At 38.8% G+C, this 26,658-nt stretch overlaps 4 protein-coding genes across 4 annotated transcripts; 2 read left to right on the top strand and 2 right to left on the bottom strand.

Annotated features, from left to right (window-relative positions):
* The first annotated feature begins 272 nt into the window (after window positions 1–272).
* On the top strand, window positions 273–1,088 carry LOC121049647 (putative F-box protein At3g58860). Its single transcript, XM_040507497.1, has one exon. The coding sequence runs from the start codon at window positions 273–275 to the stop codon at window positions 1,086–1,088; it is 816 nt and encodes a 271-aa protein (XP_040363431.1).
* Window positions 1,089–4,083: 2,995 nt separating this feature from the next.
* Window positions 4,084–4,812, bottom strand: LOC121049645 (secreted RxLR effector protein 161-like). The gene has a single exon (XM_040507495.1). The coding sequence runs from the start codon at window positions 4,810–4,812 to the stop codon at window positions 4,084–4,086; it is 729 nt and encodes a 242-aa protein (XP_040363429.1).
* Window positions 4,813–4,989: 177 nt separating this feature from the next.
* Window positions 4,990–8,967, bottom strand: LOC121049643. The gene has a single exon (XM_040507492.1). It carries the CDS (start codon window positions 8,965–8,967, stop codon window positions 4,990–4,992), a length of 3,978 nt encoding a protein of 1,325 aa, XP_040363426.1.
* Window positions 8,968–10,796: 1,829 nt separating this feature from the next.
* LOC112182326 (U11/U12 small nuclear ribonucleoprotein 31 kDa protein) lies at window positions 10,797–11,973 on the top strand. Its single transcript, XM_024320802.2, has one exon. It carries the CDS (start codon window positions 10,845–10,847, stop codon window positions 11,634–11,636), a length of 792 nt encoding a protein of 263 aa, XP_024176570.1. The 5' UTR covers window positions 10,797–10,844; the 3' UTR covers window positions 11,637–11,973.
* The last annotated feature ends 14,685 nt before the right edge of the window (window positions 11,974–26,658 follow it).

Below are 26,658 nucleotides of genomic sequence, written 5' to 3'. Positions count from 1 at the left end.
AAGAGTACGTGGAAGAGAATCAACAAAATATTCAATTTAAATTAGGGTCCCTTTCCTACTCTGATCTTAAAGGTTTTAGTGCTGAGCATACTCTATATATATAGAGAAGAAAAACACATAGGAAGCAATTTGAACCCTATCTAACAGTGCGTATAGTACTCAGAAGCAAATTAAGAATCAAAATAACCTATACACGCGCGGCATGGCACTCAGCACGGTACTGCCTTATCTTCCAGACCTTGTTATCCACCAAATTCTCCGATTCGTTCCGCATGATCTTTGTTTCCAAGCAATGGGAAGGTGTATGGTTTTCAGATCCGATATTAGATTTCGACGAGAGTATTGGCAATTACTATGGCCATGCCCAGCATGAAAAGTTTGTCAAGTTCATCAACAACATCTTGAAAAGGTATTTGAAATTTTGTGATGATCAAGAACTTAAACTCTTAGCAGTTAAAAAATTCAGGCTTTGCATGAGGAGGTACTTATCCAGCGACGCTCCTAACGTAGATAAATGGTTGAGTTTGCTATTTGAGAGAAGCATCGAGGAGTTAGATATCAGCCTAATTAGTGGAATAACTGGTGATTTGGAAAACTATTCTGTGTCGCATACGACGCTTGTTAATGCAAAATCTTTAACTAGTCTGAATTTGGAGTGTGTGACTATAAAGAACATGGATGGATATTATTCCTATACTTATGAAGTCAAGAAGAGGACGATGGTTCCTAGAGCTGATGATCTTGTATCTAAATGCCTTCTTCCCTCTTTGAAAACAATGTCCCTCAAAACTGTGCAATTCGACCATGGTGCTCTCTTTCCCCTAATTTGGGAGTGCCCTGTCATCGAATTTCTATCATTAACTTCATGTTCTTTTGAAAATTGCAGAGATTATTGCCAGCATCTCTTTAGTTCGAGTCTCAAATTCTTGAATATTGATAAATGCAATTTCATCGGTCTACGCATTGGTGAAGCTGTAAATCTTGAATCTTTTCGATTGGTTTCACCATTGCTTGAGGATTTGGTGTTGGACAATTGTGTCAAGTTGAAAGACATGAATATTGAAAATACTAGATGGAACCAATATTAGAGAAAACTTTACGTATCTAAGTTTATCCAAAGAAAATATGATTCATAACACTGAGATTTGCTAACGCAGTGTAAACCTCTCCACTGAGGAAACTTCACTGCGTGGCTTTTAACGTAGCCAACACGAAAAGACAATCCAATATGAATCAATAGAGTTTACAGAATACAAGTAGTGTTGTTCATAACAAACACTTTCACTTAGCAACAGATGCTAACTTGTTTTACAACTGTTCTAACTTCTAATTTTTCAACATCAACTACTACTAGCTAATCTGTATTCAATCATCCTCGTACTCAATCTTCTCACTGATCTTGAGAATGAATTATGCAAGTGATTGATAAAGCAATGAAACACATGAAACAACCACTGAGAGTTTTCAAAGACCGATATAAACAACCAAACTAGAAGTTCAAGCAAAAACCAATTTTATGCAAAAACCAAAAACTCTGTTCGATGAATTAGTTTGAAAACCCTTTTATAGGAGCAGGACTCCCCCTCAATCAAATCGTATCTTAATCACAGAATAAGATAAACATGGAAGGGTTTTAAAACTCTTTTTAGCATGTAATCGGTTATGCATATATAAAGAGATTTTGAGATCAATTAAAATCAATGCATATCAATTTCGAATCATGTAAATATGATATGTATTAAATAGACCTTTATCTCAAGATCAGTGAGATACCTTCCTTGAAATTCTCTTCATGCGATCCTCCTTTATTTCCTTTGTTTCTGCGAGCAATTAGGAGAGTATCTCTCCTAGTTCTTTGCATGTCTGTTGTCCTTGAGATCTTGGGAAAGTCATGTGTTGAAGGGAGTAGTCCAAGTACTTACAATCTCCCCCTTTGGGCAATCCCATTCAACACATGACAATTTTTCAACTTGGTATTCCTGCATGTTAGATTTCAACAGACATATACATATTGTGACAAATAGCTACTAGGATAAAGGAATCAGTTTCCATCCTTTTCCCATCCAAGTCGCCAAAATAAAGTTACTTAATAATAATAGAAAGCATCCCAAAAGTATCTGTGCTTATGCACTTACACCTTAAAAAAAAAAATTTGTCCATAAAAAATTAAAAACATGCAGAAACAGAAATAACAAAGAAAAATCTTTTACTTCTCCCCCTTTGAATGGGAATGCCCTTCGACTTCCTCCATAAGCTTGACGACATGATCCTTAAACTCCTCGCTGTCCATTGAAGTTGAGCTTTCCTCAGGGGCGACGGCTACTGGAACAGCAGTGGAGGAACCGGGAGCGTAAAACCCGGGAGGGTGACGCTGCATGTTCCGGATCTCCTTTGTGAGAGTGGTCAGAGCATGACGAGTACGAACTAGGAGGGAATGCATGTCGTCCATGTCCGTAGTGAGGCAGGCAATCCTCCAGTCAGCCACCATGATATGGTCACGGAGACTATCCAGAGAGACAGGAGGAGGAGCAGCAGAGGTAGCAGAAGAAGAGGAGCGAAGAGGAGGGCTCCGACTGCGCTGACGCTGCATGCCGGGATGGAGAATCCCGGCTCTTGCAGCGGCCTGAAGGCCTTCCTCTGGAGGAGGCAGGCGGCGATGTCCACCAAGTCGAGTTGTTTGCTGCGTGCGAACCATGGTGAGAGAGACCAGTTAATGAACGAACCTGCACACAGAGACAACCAAGAGTAAAATTCGAGGGAGACAAGAGAGGATATATATGGAACAGTTAGGTTTAGGGAAAACCAAAGAACACACCGATTGGGATAGCGTCTCAATTGAGGAGAGAAGTTATGACAATTTATTTTTCCTAGAAGTACGCATGCAGAGAACTTCTCCCCCTCAACTTAGGCATAATCATTATGGAAATTAAGTATAGTCAGATGGCCATCAAGGAAGGAAACGAATAGACAAAAAACAATCGTAGAATCGGCAATTATAGCAGATGATCGTTTCCTTTGCTAAGAATCAAGACAATGAATGCATAGGTCATATCGATGAGAGAAAAAATAGCATAGTTTGATCACAAAGAGCACAAATCATGTAGTGAAGTGAACATAGTTTAACGTATGGAGCATGATGTATTCTATCAACAAAGGAAATTGGTACTCATATTTAGACCTTAGAGAGTAAACCTGTGATAAAAGTGAGTATAACCAGTATGTGGGGCTTAGAAACACGTTTAGTGACAGAGAGAAAGAGTGAAATAGGAGATCGAAATAAGTGAACTAAGCTCATGATATCTCCTGAGAAGGGGTAGGAAACATTGTTCCTAGGCACGTATTTTATTTAAGTCATAGACCTCTTTTATTTTGTGACAATTAGTACTCATGTAACAAGACTCTTCTCAACAACTCCGAGAACAGATATTCGTAGGGTACTAAACATAACAAGGATGCTCCATGGAGAGAGTCTCGAGTAGTTGTCTGCATTATTTTATTTTACGTGCAAATATCACTCACCGACTCGTTTCTTGCAAACCTTAGAAAGTTCACCACAACTGAGGCCTGATTACTCAGAGAGATGGGATATAGTTATCCATTCTCGTTTCTTACAAATCCTAGAAAGTTCACCACAACTAGGACCTGATTACTTTGAGAAGAGGGAAGGGATCATTTAAGCAATTCAAGTATTTCACTTATTTCACCGAATCTCTCTGGATAGTAAACAATGAGCAGGCCACCACATATGCTAGTGCATATGAGAATTTTCTGAATAAGATACTACACATGAGTACACAATTTTTTGTCCAGAATAAGGCATGTCAACAAGGGATACATAGCGGAAAGTATGTACAATTCACTAGAGACTGTGGTCAAAGGATACTAAGATCACAAATTTCTCAAACAACAGTGGACAGTCATTCTTGTGCCTTAGTGCTTAGAACATATCCCAAGTGCATTTCTCAACATCTCAAACCTAGCAATGTCAAGGGGCTTAGTGAACAAATCAGCAAGTTGATTTTCAGTGGGCACAAAGCTTAATTCAAGTATGTTTTGTTCAACTAAATCCCTAATAAAATGATATCAAAGATCAATGTGCTTTGTTCGAGAATGTTGAACAGGATTCTTAGTGATGTTGATGGCACTAGTGTTGTCACAAAAGATAGACAACTTACCTTGAGGGATGCCATAGTCATGAAGCATTTGCTTCATCCAAAGCATTTGCGTGCAACAACTCCCAGCTGCAACATACTCAGCTTCTGCAGTAGAAAGAGAAATGCAATTTTGTTTCTTGCTATGCCAGGCAACCAGATTGTTGCCTATGAAGAAACATCCCCCTGAAGTACTTTTTCTATCCTTCAAGTTTCCTCCCCAGTCAGCGTCAGAATATCCTGCAATTTCTACGTTAGTGTCAAAGGTATAGAAAATGCCACATCCAATTGTACCTGAGATGTATCTGATGATTCTTTTGACAGCTTCCATGTGTGATTCTTTAGGGTTAGCTTGAAAGCGAGCGCACACTCCCACACTATAAGATATATCAGGTCTGCTGGCGGTGAGATAGAGCAAGCTGCCTATCATACTGCGATACAATGCGTGATCAACTGATTTCCCATCCTGGTCTTCGCTCAGCTTAGTGGTGGTACTCATGGGATTGCTCACTATCTTCTTAGATTCAAGACCAAATTTCTTGATCAAATTTTCAGCGTATTTTATTTGAGAGAGGAACAAACCTGTGTCCATCTGCTTTACTTGCAGTCCAAGAAAAAAGGTTAGTTCACCACACATGCTCATTTCAAATGCACTTTCCATGACAGATTGGAATTCTTTGACAAGGTATCTGGAAGTGGAGCCAAACACAATGTCATCAACATATACTTGGGCAATGATAATGTCATTTTTGGTTCGTTTTACAAACAATGTTTTATCAATAGATCCTCTAGTATACCCTTTTCCCACAAGATGAGTGGAGAGCCTCTCATACCAGGCTCAGGGAGCCTGCTTTAGTCCATACAAAGCTTTCTTAAGCCGGTAGACATGATCCAAGTTATGTGGATCTTGGAAACCTGGTGGCTGTTCCACATAAACTTTTTCCTGAAGATTCCCATTCAGAAAAGCAGTTTTGACATCCATTTGAAACAATTTGAACCTGAGATGACATGAAACAGACAGAAGTAATCTAACTGATTCTAATCTAGCTACAAGGGCAAATGTCTGGTCAAAGTCAAGACCTTCGACCTGAGAGTATCCCTGAGCAACTAGTCTAGCTTTGTTCCTAATCACATTCCCCTTTTCATCACTTTTGTTTCTGAAAATCCACTTGGTTCCTATAACATTGCATTTACTAGGTCGAGGTACCAGGTACCACACATCATTCCTAGTGAACTGATTCAGCTCATCCTGCATGGCACTAATCCAGTTATCATCCAATAAAGCTGCCTTAATATTTTTTTGTTCAACTATGGACACAAAACCAAAATGAGATATAATGTTCATGCTTAGCAGATTTTCAGTAATAAAACATAGCAACACATTCCCTTCACTTACCTCAGAAGTGCTTACCTGAGCAGTGGCTTTTCTTCTAGTTGTCGGTCCATCTGTCAGATTTCCGATGATATCTTGAGAGGAGTGGTCCTTTTGAACTTGCTTGAACCCTTTCCTTTGGATGGGAGCTGGTTCAAAAATATTGTCAGAGATTTCCTCTTCCTCTTCATCAGTTGAAGCTTCTGCATCTATTGGTGGTGTGATAGAGGAAGGTGATGGATCTGCAAATGATTCTTCCTGTTTTACACATTGATCATCAATAGAGACATTAATGGATTCCATAACAACTCTGGTTCGTTTATTGTAAACCCTATAAGCTCTACTGTTTAGAGAGTATCCCAGGAACACACCATCATCACTTCTAGCATCAAATTTACCAAGGTGCTCACTATCTCGTAAGATGTAGCAAGGACTGCCAAAAATATGAAAGTGTCCAACATTTGGCTTTTTACCTTTCCAAAGCTCATAAGCTGTTTGATCAGTACCTGGTCTGAAAAATACTCTGTTTATTGTATAACAAGCAGTACTTATAGCCTCAGCCCAAAAGTTTGTGCTCAAACCTGCAGCATGTAACATTACTCGAGCCATGTCCAGCAATACCCTATTTTTCCTTTCCACAATGCCATTTTGCTGTGGAGTGATTGGAGCTGAGAACTCATGCGACACACCAAGCTCATGAAAATAGTTAGAGAAAGAGGCATTTTTGAATTCAGTACCATTATCTGATCTTACTCTCACTATGCTAGTATTTGATGACTGCTTTTCAATGATCAAATTTTGACTTAAATTTTTAAAAGACTCAAACGTTTCAGTCTTGTCTTTTAAGAAATTTACCCAGGTGTATCTTGAGAAATCATCTACAACTACTAGCATGTAGCTCTTACCTCCAATACTTTCAGATTGAGCTGGTCCCATGAGATCCATGTGTAACAGTTCCAATACGTTTGAGGTTGTTGCAGAATTCACCACTTTGTGAGGAGCCTTGGTTTGCTTTCCAATTTTACAATCTCCACATATCTTATCAGTTTTGCCCTTTAAATTTGGTAAGCCTCGGACACATTGCTTGGAAGATAATTTCAGCAAGTCCTGATAGTTTACATGTCCCATCTTTTTTTGCCAAAGCTCAAAGGTTTCCTCTGTGGTTTTTACAGACAAACAAGGCTGCAAGCTGGAAGATTCATTAGCTTGAATATGATAACAATTATCAAAAGATCTCTTACCTCCCATAATACCTTCTCCTTTCTGATTTAAGACCAAACATCTCTGTTTGTTAAACCACACATCTTCATAGTCATCAGCCAATTGGCTTACGCTAATCAGATTTGCAGTTAAGCCTTCAACAAATAATACATTCTTGAGATTAGGTATACCTGGGGTGTTCACTGTACCTCGAGCCAGAATATTTGCTTTCCTACCATCTCCGAACGTGACTGATCCAGTTGTGTTTTCATCTTTAAATGAAGTAAACCAGGTTTTGTCTCCGGTCATGTGTCTAGAGCAGCCACTATCGACATACCAGAAATCTCGTCTCTTGTCAGCTAATGCAGTCAAGGCTACCAAACAAGTAGCCTCAATGTGAGGGTTTTGTTGAGTTTCGTTTGCACAAGCGAACAGACATGTATTATTAGCTTTATCAATGTAAGACTGAAGGCTTTTGCTTTCATTTTTCTTGGTCCAAACGACTTTTCTTTTTTCAGTTTGAAAGTTTTTCTTCGAAACAATTTCAGTTAATCTGTTAATGAGTTCTTTTTGTTCTTTAAGTTCAAAACTTAGAGATTCAACAGTGCATTTTTCTTGAGAAAGCTGTGAGTTTGAAAATCTTTCATGACACCTAGGTCTGATATGGCCTATCTTACCACAGTGATGACAAGTAGGAATAAAAGTTCTTGAGTTTGTGTACCTGTTCTGATCAGTGGGAGACTCTTGATTACGTTTTACTTGAAAGTTTTGATTCGGTTGACCTTCCTTCACATTTTTGACAGAATCATCAGTGGAGCCTTCTTTCTTTTCTATAGAAGGTCTTGATGCTCTTACGAACTTGGTACATTTGGAATTTTCTCCAGTGTATCCTAACCCACAAGTGTCATGAGGAGCTTTTCCTGATCCGAGCAATTTAGACATGGCAATAGAACTTACATCGAACTTGGTGAACCTTTCTTGAGTCGATTTTAACTCCTCTTGCAATGCCTCATTTTTAGCCAACAGTTCCAAGTTTAATGCTTGTTGTCCTTTAACTTCCAGTTCCAGCAATTTGATCTTGTTGAGGTACTCATCCCTTTCAGTCTTCCATGTCACTAACCCTTGGTTACCTTGTAGATCTGCTGATTCACTTACATGTTTGCCTTTCTCCAGTAACCATGTAGATTGTGAAGACTTCAATAATTGCTCCATTTTTTCTTTTTCGGTTTTAAGAAAATCTACTTCCTTTTCCAAACTCAAGTTTCTTTGTAGGGTTGCCTTTGAAGCTTTGTAGAGTTGTCTGCAGCGGACATTTGTTTCATCATCATAGAAAAACTCGTCACTATCAGAATCAGGTAGAAGTGATGATACAAGAGCCACGTTGTCGATTTCTTGAGACTCATCATCACTCCAAGTTGAAAGAAGAGACTTGTTGTTGCTATTTTCATGCTTCCTATTTCCACAATCAGTAGAGATGTGACCGTAGCCACCACATTCATAGCATTTAGGTTTTCCTGAGTGATTTGCTTTGAAGTTTCCTTTTCCACTCTTGTTGGTGTAGTCATTATTGCTACCACTGCCGGTATATGTATTCTTTCTCGGAGCATTTGAATTTCTAGAAGAGTTCTTGTTTTTGAGAAATCTTTTGAATTCCTTTGTCAGTAGGGCAAGATCTGGTGTTTCCTCTTCCTCCTTTGTTCCTTTCACAGCCTTGAAGGCTACACCCTTGTTTTTCTTCTCAGGTTTTAGCCTCATCTCATAGGTTTTAAGATTTCCAATGAGCTCATCGAGTGGATACTCGTCAGTGTCAAAAGAGTCCTCTATGCTGGTGACTTTTGAATGAAACTTTTCTGGCAGGGCCCTGAGTATCTTTTTAACTATCTTATCTTCATCAAAAGGTGCTCCCAGACTACTACATTGACCGGAAATTTTAAGAATTCTACCATGAAAATCATCCACGGTTTCATCATCTCCCATAGTCATGGTTTCGAATTCAAATATGAGTGCTTGCAGTTTCTGTGCACGTACCTTTTTGTTTCCTTCATACGTAGTCTGTAGAAGATCCCATGCTTGCTTGGCAGTGTCACAGTGACTGATTCTCAATTTTTCTCGTTCAGATAGGGCTGTGAAAATGCTATTCTTAGCCTTGAAATCTGCTTGCAAATCACGAACTTCTTCCTCAGTCCAATCCTTCCTTGGTTTGGGAGTGGCAGTGGAAGAGCTTTCTCCTTTTGCTTTTGCCATAGGTATAGTCCAACCATTTTCTACAATATTCCACACATGTTCATCTTGAGCATAGAGATATGATTTCATGTATATTTTCCACTGAGTGTATTTTTCACATCCACCCTCGAACCATGGAGGACTATTTATAGATCCGCCAGCAGCTCTATCACGTGAATGTTCCATCTTTCCCGGGATCACTAGAAGATTCTAGAACCCGCTCTGATGCCAATTGAAAATACTAGATGGAACCAATATTAGAGAAAACTTTACGTATCTAAGTTTATCCAAAGAAAATATGATTCATAACACTGAGATTTGCTAACGCAGTGTAAACCTCTCCACTGAGGAAACTTCACTGCGTCGCTTTTAACGTAGCCAACACGAAAAGGCAATCCAATATGAATCAATAGAGTTTACAGAATACAAGTAGTGTTGTTCATAACAAACACTTTCACTTAGCAACAGATGCTAACTTGTTTTACAACTGTTCTAACTTCTAATTTTTCAACATCAACTACTACTAGCTAATCTGTATTCAATCATCCTCGTACTCAATCTTCTCACTGATCTTGAGAATGAATTATGCAAGTGATTGATAAAGCAATGAAACACATGAAACAACCACTGAGAGTTTTCAAAGACCGATATAAACAACCAAACTAGAAGTTCAAGCAAAAACCAATTTTATGCAAAAACCAAAAACTCTGTTCGATGAATTAGTTTGAAAACCCTTTTATAGGAGCAGGACTCCCCCTCAATCAAATCGTATCTTAATCACAGAATAAGATAAACATGGAAGGGTTTTAAAACTCTTTTTAGCATGTAATCGGTTATGCATATATAAAGAGATTTTGAGATCAATTAAAATCAATGCAAATCAATTTCGAATCATGTAAATATGATATGTATTAAATAGACCTTTATCTCAAGATCAGTGAAATTGCTTCCTTGAAATTCTCTTCATGCGATCCTCCTTTATTTCCTTTGTTTCTGTGAGCAATTAGGAGAGTATCTCTCCTAGTTCTTTGCATGTCTGTTGTCCTTGAGATCTTGGAAAAGTCATGTGTTGAAGGGAGTAGTCCAAGTACTTACAAATATATTTGCTCCACGCTTGCAACGGTTAGATTTATTTTGATGCCATAATGTGGTGGGGAGAATCAATGATGTTCCAGATCTAAGCGTTATGTACTTCAAGGGTTATTTGAAGTCCAAACTTTATTTGAAAACTACAGAAAACTTTCACACGAGCTACACCGTACTTTTGGACGATTTTAATGGAGAATCACCAACTTTCAAAGGGCCATGGAAACATTTTCCAGTAATGAAAGATTTTCTTGAAGAATTGTGCCGTAATACTAAATATTTAGTCTTCTTTGTTAATGATTTTAAGGTACGTAGATTTACAAGTTTTGAACCCTAATCAATATCTGTTAATTAGTGCATCTGTTAATCATATTGTGAATAATGATATTGTATGTAGGCTATCATCTTTCCAGAAAGTTTCAGAGAAACCGTTAACTCTGTTCCACCTTTATGTGGCGGTGAAGAATCCTCCAACAGAAGAGAGAGATATAAAGGACTTGGAAGACCCTTTGCGTTGGATGGCACCTCCTGTTAAGGGCAAGATTATACTGAGGAAACACAACGACCCCTCAACTATACCTTATTTCTAAAGATGCGGGTCTTACCATAATAAGGGCACTACAATCTACAAATTGACCGCAAGGAGTAAATCAGCAAAACTTAAAAACGCTGGGGTAAATTTCATCAACACGTGACGGGTAATATTTATTTTTACTTTTTTTTAACCTTTCAAGCATCTCACGTGACTTTCACGTGATCCGAGCAACACAAATACTTAGGTAGGGCCGAAGCGAAATTGGGGAGTGAGGGCAATGGCGCCAAAGAAGAAGAGGAGCAACGACGACGACGACGAAGACGAATTGGAATCCCTCTGCAACCGCTACCCCTCCGCCCCGCAGGCCCAAAAGCCCACCACCAAGCCCACCGGGTCGGGTTCGGGTTCCGGAACCCTAGCCCCGTCGAAATCCACCCTCTACGTCTCCAACCTCGACTACTCCCTCACCAACTCCGACCTCCACACCCTCTTCTCCCGCTTCGGCAAGATCGCCCGCGTCACCGTCCTCAAAGACCGCGACACCCGCCGGAGCCGCGGCGTCGCCTTCGTCCAGTTCGTCACGCGCGACGACGCCGTAAGGTCGGCGCGTGAGATGCACGGGAAGATTCTGAACGGCCGGAAGCTCTCGGCGTCGATCGCGGAGGATAACGGACGCGCCGCCGAGTTTATAAAGAAGAGGGAGTACAAGGACAAGAGCCGGTGCTACGAGTGCGGCGCCGAGGGGCACTTGAGTTATGAGTGCCCGAAGAACCAGCTGGGGCCGAGGGAGCGGCCGCCGCAGAAGAAAGTAAGGAGAGGCGGCGGCGGAGGAGGAGGAGGAGGTGGAGGTAGAGGGGGTGAGGCGCGTGGGGAGGACGAGGGGGAGTGGGAGAGTGGGGGCGAGAGGTTTGAGGATGATAATTGGGCGTCTGTGGTGGATGGTGGGGCCGGGCAGAGGTTGCTGTTGAGTGAGGAGGAGGAGGAGGAGGAGGAGGAGAAGAAGAGGAAGAAGAAGATTAAGAAGGCTGGGTATTTTAGTGATGAGAGTGATCATGATGATGAGGATTAGGGAAGTAATTGATTTTATGAGGTGGGGTTTTGTTTGGAATTGGGAGATTTCAAGTGGGTCATTCGTCAAGGTGTGGCTCTTGTTTCTTTTAGAATTTGGTTTTAGCCTAGCTTTTAGAATTTGAATCTGCTTCATATGGGATTTTGATAGTGAAGTTATGATGATTTTGATAATGTAAAGAAAACAAATTTATGCTGGTTTAAGCTAAATCAGAAGCACAGAGATTAGTGAGTAGTGATCTTCTCTTATTTATGCATATATGGTGTTGAATTTGCATTAAGTTGGTGACTGTATCTTGATATGTTGATCCCCATTTCATATTCAAGTTGGTGCATAACTAAGAACTCATGAATCTAATGAGCTTTGTTGAGATTACTACTACTTGTTTTTTTTGGTATCGAAGTTAGCAATCTAATCAACGTAAAGAATGAGACCAAAAGATAGCTTGCTATGGGATGGATGTTCTCTCACCTGTCTCTGGAAAATCATCAACTAACATCATCATCTCTTCCCCACTAAGACCAGATAAGAAACAGATTTGCGGCAGCGGCTTAGCAATCTGCAGAGCAGGTTAGGTAATATGGAGATACAGAAAACAGCCTCCCCCTCCCCCCAAAATCCACTGAACTGAAAAACTATAACTGCATCTTATGTTGGTCAATTTTGCACAAAACTAAACAATGTTAAAAGGTTGTGTAAATTGATGCTTCAGAAACTCTTTAAGCAACAAGAAAACTATGGAATAGTTGTAAAATTTAACTTGCTGTCAGAAAGTAGGAATTGTTTAGTTCCTATGATGGTCAAATGCATATCAAGTTATCATCATTGATCTAACAACTAGAACATGTGTGATGAGGACATCAAGGAACACAATACCCATATGTGAATCATAAATATTCTAAATCAAAATGGTTTGAGCAAGAATTAGTCATTAGAAAGGAGAAAATGTAACCTTCACTGACTCCAAATTGGGTTGGATTGTATTCATTGCTTACAGAGTGAACGATTAATCATGTCTTCAGTACAATAACCTACACAACAAGAACCATAATGATAATTAGTATTCTACTCAAATCGGACGGCATGAGAGATAAAAGTCCATTTTCCATAAAATTCCGTTAGTGATAATACGTGACAATGAGCCGAAATAATGTTTAAACAATATCACTATATATGCAATCAGTAAGTTCCGTATCGAGGTTAAGATTGACTGACGATCTTCGCTCTTAGGTCCCTGACAAGGAAAATTGCCCCTATTCTGTTCTTTTGTAGATAGGAAATGAACCAATGATAAATATGTAAAGTTGCCTTGAGGAAATCACCTCCTATCTGTTTCAGAAAATCTCGTATCTAGCTGCACCAAAAAGCACGCAAGAGTACATGCTGAGCGCCATGAGCCAGAACCAATGTTCTTAGGTTTCACTCTACAAGTTAACCATTTATAGAGGCAATAAGCCAATAACTATCTACTTTCTGAGTTGAAGGCTCCTTGCAATGAAACTGGCTCTTGAGAGTTTCAAAGGTCAAAATCTTTGCTTTGTGCTTTATTGGAAGGTAAATTAAAGTGATTAATGTTTGTAAGATCTGTTCATGTCAGAAATCTCAGTTTCAAAGGCATAATAGGATAGCTCAAGTATATAAGCTACTGAAATCGTAGAAACTTCTCTTATATATGCAGGAATGGTTTCAGCAGATGACTTGAAGTAGAACTCCATTCTGTTAGGAAGAAGTACAACAACTCCATAATCTATCAAATATTACTCCATAATCTGCAGTCCCCGGATTTAGTGCCTTGGCAGCTTCGTATTGAGTGGGGTAATTGCTTATATCGTATTTCTCAAATACAATTCCGATCTTCACATATCTTTCAGGAAGGGAATCGCGTTGCAGATGCATTAGTGAATTACGGTGCGACTTCTAGTGATCTGACTTGGTGGGATCTAGCTCCTCCTTTCATTGACAGACATTGTCAGATCGAGTGACAGTTTGGGAATGCCGAATTTCCCTTTTTGTTAGTTGTTTTTTCCTATAGCTGTTTTCTGTTTGGTATGGGAGGTTTTGTTTTTTGTTCCCCCTCCCTTTGTATTTTTTCTTTCTTCTTCAATAAATTCTCAAAGGTTAAGGTGGCTCCTTGCCTCTCTTAACCTTTGCCTTCAGCCAAAAAAAAAAAAATATTACTGTATAATTTCAAGGTTCAAAAAGGGGTAACTGAAGTAATTACAGCATTTTCTCAGTTGAAGAAACAAGATCATAGTAACTAGTCAACCGGATTCATGAATAGGATAGTACAATAGAGAGTAAAAAGTTACCGTCGCAGCTTCCTCCACTGCAAAGCCCAACAATAACAAAGCCTGGAAAACAAAAGGTCTGAATCTTCAACCCTATGATTAATCTCCAGAACAAGTATCAAGTTCGTAAACTCCAGAGCCGTACGTTGACCAAGTGATCAGCCAACTCCAATGGTGTATCTGGGGTTAAGTAAGACACATTGTTCACGGTAAACTTGGGTGCACATCAATCTCTGCTGTTGATGCACATAGTATGAATGTCTCTGATCATGTCACATTATGAACGTTGAAGCTTCCTTGTGGATTAGGCCTTGCTGCCCCTGTAGTCAGGTTCCAACTTCACAAGGGATTACTTAAGTTCAGTCTTAATAAGATGACTGTATAACAAGAGTATGGATCGTCTGATGACGTTCACTTTCTGATTTCGTCTAATTGCTTTTCTGATATAGATCTTCAATCATAAACATAAACTAAAAATCTTTAACCCAGAACTTCGAATAAAATGTCATTTTAGCTATAAGCACAAGATCACCACAAGGAATTAAGAGCGCAACCCCACAACAACAAAGGCTGGTTTTGGTGTTTACCTGATGGACTAGGCTTGATTGATGGAGAATTCTAGATCAAACGGATCAGGACCAATTGATAGAGGTCCACCAGCAGGCTGCAGCTGTGGTGGAGTTATCATATATAGTGCAGCACACCAATTCAAAATTGGTCACATCTGTGTTATTAAGCAATTTAGGAGTTGCCACCATGTAATAGTCTGAATGGGATTGATCACCTGCGACAAGCACACAGTAGGACTGTCCAACTTGTCCATCAAGAGAATCTAAGGTGATTTCATCAGTGTAGGAACCTTCTGTTTCACCAAGCACCATTCGATGATTTTGAATCAAGAAATTGATCTGAAACTCCATGCACTTCTAACATTTGATATCCTAATTAGGTACGTCTTCCCTGACGTATAAGCATGTAATTGTTATCAATGATGTAATTACGTACCTAAATAATGCATTTGATATATTATGTTGGCAAGTAATCACTTCTTTAGAATAATAACTGAAAATTCAACAATATAACATATTAGATTGTCTGATAAGAAAACATATATCACTAGCTACTAAGCGAACTACTTCCCTATTTGTACCTTGTGTAACAGTAAAGACTCTATTTGTTAGAGGATTCCGAAGATCCTTTTTCTTTCATCAATATTTTATCATGGGTTGCTATTGTAGGCGGCCATTAGCTTGCTGCTGATTATCGACCCAAGATTCTGTTACAGTCATGAAACATAAAATTATGTTAATCACATATTCACATTAATCAACTTTGTGCACAGCGATATGTGTGGATCATTGTCATGCGTGCTGCAAAATTATTACCTTGTAACTCGTTTGATACCAATCACAATAAGAAGATCGAATTGGGCTTCTGGTTTCAGATATGGTACTCAGATGACCGGACCAAATCATCTCCCCCCCCCCCAAGCTTTGAGGAAGTTGATAGACGGGAAAGTAGCAAAAATTACCAATTTGAACATTGAGTTGGAACACATAAGTCCAGTTTGTAAAGGCTACATGGGGCTATTTGTACTCGAAACTCTATCTTGCGAAGAGTTTAGTCTTTGTTGTATCCCGTTCCTGCAATAGAAGTCTTTAGTGTTTAGGGCTTGTTATTATTAGCTTACAAGTACTGCACTACTGCCCGCCATTAATTTTAAGGCTTGTGCGGATGACAGATTCTAATGTTCAAAGTTTTCTTAAAACTGGTTGCTTTAGTGATTACAAGCTATCAACCTAGATGATGAATCTATCAAGTAACAGCCGGGTACTCATAGTACGCAAGCTCTTTGTTATTTGGAGGGAAAGGTAGAATCTATTGATCTAGCATAATTTAACATGATTTTTCACCCTCTCTCACCACTTGTGCTCACCACCAAGGGCTTGTATAAGTGTAAGACTGTAACAATTGATATTTCAATTCCTAATAATTTTTCTCATAATAGTTTGAAATCAAAATATAACGGTACATATTGAATTAGGAGATTTTTTTTTTTCAACCAAAAGATGAATCTGTTACATTTTATCACATATATGTATTCCAACACATTGATATCAGTTAGTTAATTGATTTTGTAGTCAGTCATGCTTAATTGTCGCTGGGTTTATACATATTCGATAACATAAATAGTTACATTTTGCATGATGTTTTGCTCTCTAATCTCAAAGTAACGTTCATAATCAAAACTGTTGATGCAATGCACCTAGCTCATCAACAACACATATTCTGGAGTTTGCACCACAGGAATATCTATGGGAAGTACGTGGTCAATGACAATATGTGATATGAGAAGTGGAGGAATTTGCCATGAAGAGAATTTACAACGGCCAACTATTCGAAAAGTTAATGTAAGGAACCCAAAGTCCACCCCATTGATTTGGTTTATGCTTACCTACCACGCTATTGGAGGGAGAGAGAGGGGAGGACCAGTCATCAGTCATTATCATGGCTACGGGTTTATACCATAGTAAGAAATGAGACGAACACTATTGGATCATAATTCATATACATATTTGTGGCCTAAAATATGAAAATTACTTGTTCTAAAGTCCAATTTAATGTTGACTAATCCAATTTCATTATTTTCCTAATCTTGTACTTTATTTAATCTTTGTGTTTATTTATATATATTTATTTTCCTTATCATGTTAGGAAATGATGGAGAAACATGAAAATGCACTAAAAAGTCAACCTTAGCACATTTTTCTACTCCGGATAGGAGAAAGTGAGCTAGACAAGAAAGGAGGGGTATCCGCCTGACCAAAAGAATTCCGAATGAGTTGAAACTTTCCAGTTTCATCTTAGACATCCCAAGAATCATTTGTTATGAAGAGTGCCAGAGCTAGTTTTGAGCGGAAAGCCTTCAAACAGTCAGTCCAATTTTCTGAAAGACGAAAACTGGAAAACCTGACCTGTACGTATTTCAGAAGCATTTACGGCCAAACCACAGTGAATTTAACTCTGAAATTTTACAAGAACGATCTACACTCATGGAGGAACATTTGATATGTAGAAGTCAGAGGCCCATTCTGAAGTCCTAGTGGAGAATTAATTGAAGGAATAAAGGGGCAGAAAGTGACCTAAAACCAGCTCAACATTCATCATGTTCATGTTTCCCACCCACATAAAGAAAGCTAGATGCTTTTCTCTTTTTCCTTGGATATATTTTTCTACTCCAATCTCTTTAATGGATCATCATTACTTCCATACTCCACCTTCATGCTTTGTTTTTATTCATCATTACTTCCCTATTTTTCTTCTCTATATAAACCATCACCCATATACCACTCCATCACATCTTTTTCTCTCTATATTCTCTACAATCCACTATCATCTCCTCCCCTCCATCACCACCACCATCAATCCACAAAACCTCCATCACTACCAAAGCCATCATATTTTCCATCTACCTATTCTATTTCATATACATAAAGCTTCACCATTCCACCATTTCACAACTTGATCATTTCTACTTCTCATATTCCATCATCAATCTTTGAAGAAGAAGGAGAGGAGTTTAGCATCACTTGAGGAATCATCATCACCATGAAAAAACCTCCATGAGTTCATCTACATCATCCTCAATTTGATCATCACTAGTCACTTCTCTATCCCTACTTTTTAGTTTGATGTTCATAAACATGTTAGAGCTTATGTATTTGATTATGAGTGAGTAGTTAGTTTGTTGGGGCTAGGGCTTTCTTGTATGACTTTGATGTAAATGTTATGTTTGATGCACTTTTCTTTAGCACCTTAACATGCTAGTTCAAGAGTTAAATGTTTATGCTTAAACTTAATCAATTTGGGTATGAATATTTGCCATGACATGAGAAATAATTAAGGCTTGATTAACCTTGGTTGTTTGAAGCATGATAACATATCATATGTGCATGTTAGGGTTGTGAACTACAATCACTTAGAGATAAGCTTGGTTGATTTGCATAATTTCTTCATCTCCAAGCTTTATGCACTTAGGTAAATGCATTAGATACCTAACCGGATTGAAATGCATGACTTAAGTGGTTAAGTACTACACCCGAGAGGGATTGCTTGATATCATCAAAGGAGCATGTCCCTTGTCATACCCGAGAAGGATGTAAGGAGAGAAATTGGCTAATTAAAATGACAACATTCATTATAGAAGCATCATTGTTTGCAAGAAAGGCTAGAGGTGAAAACCTAAAGTCTTAACTCTCATCCATTTTATTACATCTAATTTAGCTTAGGCTAGTTTACATTTCAAGTATTTATTTAGCTATTTCTGAATCAAATCATCTCCAAAACCAAAATCAAAACACTACCCCATCTTGCATATAATTACTATGAACTTTGGTTCACTTGTGAGCCCTTGTTTGTAATTTGTACATTTGCATATTCATCTAACATCCTTTAGGTTTTCCTTAGCTAGAGTGGGTTTTTCCAATCCATTGGGTACGATATCCCCTACTCATAATCCCTACACTATAACTTGGCCCTTATACTTGATGGTGGCTATTTGGCTAACAAGTTTTTGGCGCCGTTGCCGGGGATTGGAGTAAAATCCTATTCCTAGCTCGGTTTGCCTTCGGGTAGCTAGAAATTTTACTTTTTTTTGTGTTTCAATTTATGTTCTTATATTTTCTTTGTTTTGTTAGTTTTTGTGGTAGTCACCTTATTTTCGAAATTGTGGTAACTACTTTGATAAGTAAATTAGTAAATTGTGGTAAGAAAAAGATAAAGTGTGAGCATGTTGAAAATATAAAAAAAAATAATAATAATCTTGCCTATTTGCTAGTTGCTATTTGCTTATTACTTATTGCAATTTCACCTTTTAGTTGTAAAATTAAATATTTGATACTTAGATTTATTTCTTTTGGATTAGAAGTTGGTAGAAATTTTGAAAAACAAAATAAATAAATAATTATATTAATTAGAGTAAATTAGATTAGGAATTTTATCTTTGTAACGTCGAACTTACTCGCTCAACATAAGTAGGCTTACCCAATTAATGCGATGTCTAGGCAAGGATCGAATAAGAGAAAGGTAACCGAAAGGTTGAAAAGTGAGCATTACTCCACCGAAATCTTTTCCCTCCTTATCTGGTCGCATTGAAAGGAATTACCGAACTGTTGTGCGATAGGCAACATCCAAAGATCGGATTCCTCTTCTATTTACTTAGAGAGAGAAAAAAAAAAGTTGTAATTTTTAATTTTTGTATATACCTTGCATTTTTTTTTAATTCTAGTTACTTATATCCTTCACTTTGTGTGTTGTTTAGGTGTATATGAATCTTATAGCTCAATCAAGTGAAGAGCATCCATCTCCTCCAAACACACCAAGTGACGATCAAGACTATATCATTCAAGAGGATAGTGGTGAAGAAGAACCTCGTCCCATCGGTCCACCCACTCTACTTCAATACGTTGATCAAAGAGCAAAAGAGTTGATAAGGCATCTAAGGGAGGAGCGTCCTAAACTAAAGATGGGTGATGAACCAAGGCCATTGAAGGACTACACCGTTCCTACTTTCACAAATCATCCAAGTTGCATTGTCTTGCCACCATGTGCTCATGCTTTTTCCATTATGCCAAGTACCTTGCAACTTCTACCGGCTTTTGATGGTGGCTTCACCGGTGATCCATTTAGGCACATCAAGCTATTTAATGAAGTTTTCTCAACGGTCCAACTCAATGGTATTCAGAAGACAACCTTAGACTAAGGTTTTTCCCCTTCTCATTGAAGGATAAGGACAAGGATTGGTTGTACAAGATTCCGGCGGCAAGTATCAACTCATGGGATGACATGAAGGCCGCATTTCTCAAGAAATACTTTCCACCATCAAAGAGCAATGTGACAGGACCCGCCCCGGATTTCACCCTGAAATCCGAAGAGGCCCTGCGGGGCCCACCTTAGAAGAAATTCTACCAAAAATTTGACAGAACTTCCCCAAAAAATGGACAACCCAAAACCTGTAGAAAAACAATTACACTTCTAAATCATCCATCCTTATTCTCCTGGAGCCACCCTGCTCCATATATCACAACATCTCTCATATCACCAAACAATTCTGAAACTTAAGAATATTAATCTCATAGGTTATCAGAGCAATCTAATATACAGGCGAACAAGAGAATAGAAAGAAAGATAAATGACCGATGCTTTTATAATGCGGAAGCTATGACAGCTATGCCTCAACCCCAAGTACGCTCGACCTCAAGCTAAACTGGCCTGCAAACTGGGCATTTAAAACCGAAGGGCCCAGGGGAAAACATTTAAAATCCGTTAGAGTAAGTGGACGAAAAATAAGTAATTCAAATGAATAAGTAAAACTTAATGCTTTCCCAAGTTATTCTCTAAAATCTCGCATGCAGTAACAATCTTGAAAACACTCTTAATCATCCTCTTTACTGAAATCTCAATCACGTAACAAGAACATCTTGAAATCTCTTAAAATCTCATCCTCAATCCTTATAAAAACATCCCTTTTCATGAGGCTCGTTTGATGACTAGAAAGGACTGCTGTCTAGTCATCTCATGCCATCTAGGAGGGACTGCCACCCAGATGACGCATCGGAAGGGACTGCCAACCGGAATAGGAGGCGGTGGATAGATGGGACTGCCAACTAGCCACATGTAGTAGACGGGACTGCCGACTAACTACAGGTAGTAGACGGGACTGCCGACTAACTACCTCATGTCATCTGGAAGGGACTGCCAACCAGGTGACGCATCGGATGGGACTGCCAACCGAGCTGTAGTCTGGAAGGGACTGCCAACCAGACTATTACCTAGAAGGGACTGCCAACTAGGTAAGATACGCATGCGCCAAAACTGGCCTCCTTAATAAACTGAATAGCCTCCTCAAGAACTGAACATAACCTCTTTCAATCACTTGCTTTCGGAAAGAAACTCGATATTACCTCAATAAATCAATAATAATTCACCGAAAGCATAACTCAGTAATAACTCACTAACTCAATCCTCGATATCTCAATAAATCCTCAAAAGCATAATCACATACTCTATAATTCAATAATTGCTTTCGGAAAGAAAGCTCCATCTAACCCCAGTCTGATAAGTGCGGAATTCAAAACCCAATAAATCTCGATAAATCAATCATGCTCAAATATTTGCTAAATCCCTCGCACTCGTATATCTTCATAAAAAACTGATAATCGAAAACAATACTTCTCATAATATTTTTCCGAATCAGTCACTTCCCGAAAATCATTTCCCAACTCAATAACTCATGAATGACTATCTCAAGAATCTACTAAAAGCCCTCGGGAAGGAATTTCAATACTAATCTCGTAATCCATAAATAAATCTCGATAAACTAAATCTCAAATATTCAAAACATAATTAAATCTCAATTGGAAGAAAATAATAATAATACTGCATGCGGAATTAATTTAAAAACAAATGTCCACTCACAGTACTATTGGCAACCACGCAAACGAGTTCCTTCATCTAACCGTAGCTCGCGACATTGCCCTGTACACAATTATATTTCCGTAAACGGCAATCCGATAAAATAATTACGAACTTAAACGAAATCCGAAAATCCCTATCTCCAATACTTCTCAAATTCAACCCAAATCTCTTCCACAATTCTAATTCCTCAATTTACATATTCCATAATGAAAACGAGGGAAATCCGACGGCCGGATTTCCCATAATTCCACCACAAAACTCCAAACTTCGAAAATTCACAAACAATTCCAAACTCCTCCAAAATTCACCAAACTTCATATATAAGCTCTATGATAATTATAGAATTTAACTAGCTAAAAATTGAAATTTATAAACTACCCTAGCCGCCGCTACCGCCGCCCACAGTGGCGGCGCCGCCGCCACCATCTCCGATGGCCACCAAAATTTGGCAGTAGCACCTTCTCAACACACTGATTCAACTTCTCAACTACAACATTCCCAAATAACAATTAAAAATGGCCGAAATCGATTCAATGAACAAAAACCCAGAAATCCTCAAGAACCCTAGAATTTCAATTCGTCGATTCAGCATCTACACAACAAATCGTGATACAAGGCCATAGGGGAAATGATCAGTGATGAAAACCGAACCTTCGACGGCGAGATGGGGACCGGAGGTGGTCGGAATCGCCGGAAATCGGCAAAAGCTTCAAACTGCAGCCGGAGGAGTTTTTCCTTCGATCCGTGGTTTTCCGGCCAAATCGTGGAAAACCAAGGTTGCTAGGGTGCTCGGAGGGAGGAGGCGCTCCTCTGGTGACAGGTGGCACGCCGGTTGGTGGCCGGAATCGCCGGAAATCGGAGGGAGAGGGAAAATGGTCGAACCGGAGAAGAGAGAGGTCGGGGGAGAGGAGAGAGAAAGAGCTGGGGTGGGTTTCCGGAAATGGAAACCTACCCGGGGTAAATTTCTATTTTAATCAAAAATTACCATGAACAGTAACTTCACATTTTTGGCCATAACTCTCGCATACGAAGTCCGATTTTTACGTACCACATATGCACGCGCTCGGTTTAACGTCCTCTACAACCTTCATGAAGGAAAATTTCTCAAATTTTGACCCAAACAAAAAGTCAACTTTTAGGGCCCCCTAAAAGCATTGAAACGACAGTAAAAGTGAAAGTAAAAGTTGTTTACTGTCCAAATGACTAGTAAACCGGTGAATCCGGGTTCGGGACGTCACAATCTCCCCACCTTATAAAAATTTCGTCCTTGAAATTCCATACTGTTGAAGTAGAGATGGGTGCACACGCCAATCCATAGTAAACAGTCACGAGATGAATAGCACATCAATCGTGCGGCCGTGGCGATGATAAGGCACAGAAAAGATGTGCAAGTCTGCTCAAATCATGTAGAAATTACCTTCAAAACTGATCCAAAACTTGACCAATTAGAACATGGAGATCAACCCTTATAAGAAACAATTCTCTAGCTGAAATCTAGCCAATTATTGCGATCTGAATAATTCCCACAGCGTTCTTACTAAATTCAGTGTTTTAGTAGGTAGATTTACTTCCACTCATTACTGACAGTCCTTAACAACTAAGGGAGAACATCGTCAAAGCATTATGTTTGAAGCAACCTGCAAACTGTTCAACTATGTGAGCAGAAACACCTACTAAAATTCTCAGAATAAAGACTCAAGACTAAATCAAGGTCGGTTACTTAAAAAAAACTACACCTTGAAACTGCACAACGAAAATCAAATCTTCTTTGGATTAAGTTTTCCCTTTGCAATCTTAAGTCAACGACTGGAGTAGCTGATAATCTCGACAATCTCGATTACACAAGCAACCAAAAACATATACTTAGAACCCCAAATGTATCAATGTTCCAAGTTGGATACCCTTGTCTTACCTAACTATGTAATAGTACATACTCACAAGTACACAACTTCGACGTCAAGAAATTTAGGTCAAATAATAGTTCAGATGACTCATGGTATCAATATCACAAACTATTCAGTTTGAATAGTAGCATTCATACTCTTTTTCATATAACTCGTACAGTGAAGATCCACTTTGTTCATCAACAACATGATAATACATTTACTCACACTTAAAACAATTTCGATTCGTACACGGGTTATGTAAAGTCCAACAGTTAATAAAACACCACAAGATGCTCACTGATAACCCACATGTCTGAAACAACCAATTTCCTTAGCAACCACAAAACCGCACTTGCTTTTTGTCTGTTTGTGCTTAAATTTCTGATCGAATGTCGTGCACGTAGAGATCCCATAGTTGTCAAGCATATCAAAGAGTAGCCTCGAACCAACCTATAAGTTCTTAATCATGCATGTTATGGGGCCACTACACTTTCATTGCGCTACTTTGATACCTGACTAAAACATTGATCAAAGCCTTGAGATGACATCTAAGTCAACTAGAGAAACTTCTTTGATACATACCCTGCTGGCCATAAGGCGCCACATTTCACACACCTGTTTATGTTCAAAATTTCTGTACCAGACTGCTAGCAAGATAGTCCATTCTTTCTTCTCTATGTTTCCACACCATAATCTTCCAATAATCAACGTCAAACTTGCAAGTACTTGAGTATAGCGAACTCTCCTGACATGGCTCAAAGCCGGTATCCCTAAGCGACGCTGTCATCACTAAACTGAGGATAAAGTAGCTGAAGATCCACCCTCTAACAACACTTATTCAATAATATTCCAGCTACAACAACAATTTCAAAAACTAATCCGCGCTAACTAAGATTGCACCAAAATTTCTCAATCCTCATCTCGCTAAGCATAAATCCAACAACACAACTCAATCATAGTCTCTCAACAATCTAGTACTTCAAGTGTCAGTTGAAACCCTTGATAAAACTCAAGTCCAAACAAACAATTTCCAAACTCGACTCGAACATTTTGCCAAGTCATCATACCTATAAACCCGTGATGATGACCGAATATCAATCGTACCAACAGCTTTCTATACTTCTCCAATCAAGGGCCACCATACGGTAGAAAGATCAATCAAAGTGAAAACTAAATTTCAAACTGTTTAACCCATTCCACCAGTAACGGTACCAAGGTAGAAAAATTCACTTAATTCCTTCAAAGCAATCTGTTAATGTACGTATTCAACTCAAGCAACAACCAATTTTTTTCCTAGATGATAAAACACCGTTCACAGAATCTTTCCTCGGACAACAACCTTGATGTAAAACAGACACCCGTCCAACATCTCATTTCACACAAAGCGGTACCTGGATCTGAAATTAATCCAACCACCAGGCGATCCAATTCCTCCATTTAATTACCATTGAAATACGCCACTACACAGACATACCGTATTACGTTTGACCCACATATAACAAGAATTCTGGTCAAACCTTAATTAGAAGTATTTCCGGAGCCAACTAGGAAACTTATTTCCTCAAAGTTATTCCACTAACCACTCTTACAATATCACAATCCAACTGTCTAGCAAAAACTTCACCAAGAATCTATCACAATTAATCTTTAAGGCTCCACAATTTATAACTCGAATCATACTCCGTATCACAAGTAATTCCACTTGCACCATTATGAATACCCAACGAGAACACTACCACTATTCTCCAATTTTTAGGTACAACCATTTCAACCAAAACGGATAACCAATTGAGTACACGCATAGGCACAATCTCATATACAAAAGTTGTTTCTAATCTTCTCAATTAAATACTGGCAAAGATCGTAACTCGATTGTAAAGCTCTATGCGTCCAACTAAATACTCAAGTTTCAAACATAAAACTATATCAAAAACTTAAATTCTGTCTATCTCCTTACTCAATACGATCCAAAACTTCAAAAGGATCAATTATAAGTCAATGTATCTAAAATCAATTTCTTCCAATCCAAACAAAACTAGATCCAAATATCATGGTTAGGTCAAAGGCCCAAGATGACCAGTCATGATTTCCAAATAATCTCCAACAACTATCAATGATATTACAAATGTCACATACATGACATATCACATTATGTACCACAAATCCTGAAACTGGGTTCAACATCAAAACCACTAATATTACTAGTTCCATTTCCATCAAAAATTCTGATTCCAAAGCAATTTATAGCAACCAGAGATAGCCCAAAGCTATGTCCACTCAACTCTAACAATCAAACACAAAATCGAACTCCAGTCTTGCACCTTAAACCTTGCCCCAACAAACTTGTTGGCATCGAGGGAGAGATAACCACCACATTCCCTCGGATCACATTTCGTAACATAACTCAAACCTGTAGAGTAATCTAACATCACCATCACCATAAAAAGGTGCAAGACACTTAAACAATCTGATATGCAGACAGATCCCTATGAGGTCGGCGTATAAGAGGCATAGCACCTGAAGGAAAATCAACCAACCACGTACCTTACATACTTGATGAATACTTCAGCACCGAAGAGTAAACGATGGGGAACCGCTGCAGTCGGGCCATCACTCGGGAGGTACTGAGTAACATCAAGCATATAAGGTAACCAGATCGAAACAAGTCTACAGAATCTTAAAACCTAGTGCTCTGATACCAACTGACAGGACCCGCCCCGGATTTCACCCTGAAATCCGAAGAGGCCCTGCGGGGCCCACCTTAGAAGAAATTCTACCAAAAATTTGACAGAACTTCCCCAAAAAATGGACAACCCAAAACCTGTAGAAAAACAATTACACTTCTAAATCATCCATCCTTATTCTCCTGGAGCCACCCTGCTCCATATATCACAACATCTCTCATATCACCAAACAATTCTGAAACTTAAGAATATTAATCTCATAGGTTATCAGAGCAATCTAATATACAGGCGAACAAGAGAATAGAAAGCAAGATAAATGACCGATGCTTTTATAATGCGGAAGCTATGACAGCTATGCCTCAACCCCAAGTACGCTCGACCTCAAGCTAAACTGGCCTGCAAACTGGGCATTTAAAACCGAAGGGCCCAGGGGAAAACATTTAAAATCCGTTAGAGTAAGTGGACGAAAAATAAGTAATTCAAATGAATAAGTAAAACTTAATGCTTTCCCAAGTTATTCTCTAAAATCTCGCATGCAGTAACAATCTTGAAAACACTCTTAATCATCCTCTTTACTGAAATCTCAATCACGTAACAAGAACATCTTGAAATCTCTTAAAATCTCATCCTCAATCCTTATAAAAACATCCCTTTTCATGAGGCTCGTTTGATGACTAGAAAGGACTGC

Source organism: Rosa chinensis, chromosome 1 (assembly GCF_002994745.2).
Source record: "Rosa chinensis cultivar Old Blush chromosome 1, RchiOBHm-V2, whole genome shotgun sequence".
NCBI lineage: Eukaryota > Viridiplantae > Streptophyta > Magnoliopsida > Rosales > Rosaceae > Rosa > Rosa chinensis.
Note: the sequence above shows the minus strand (reverse complement) of the source record. Positions and strands in the feature narration are given on the sequence as shown.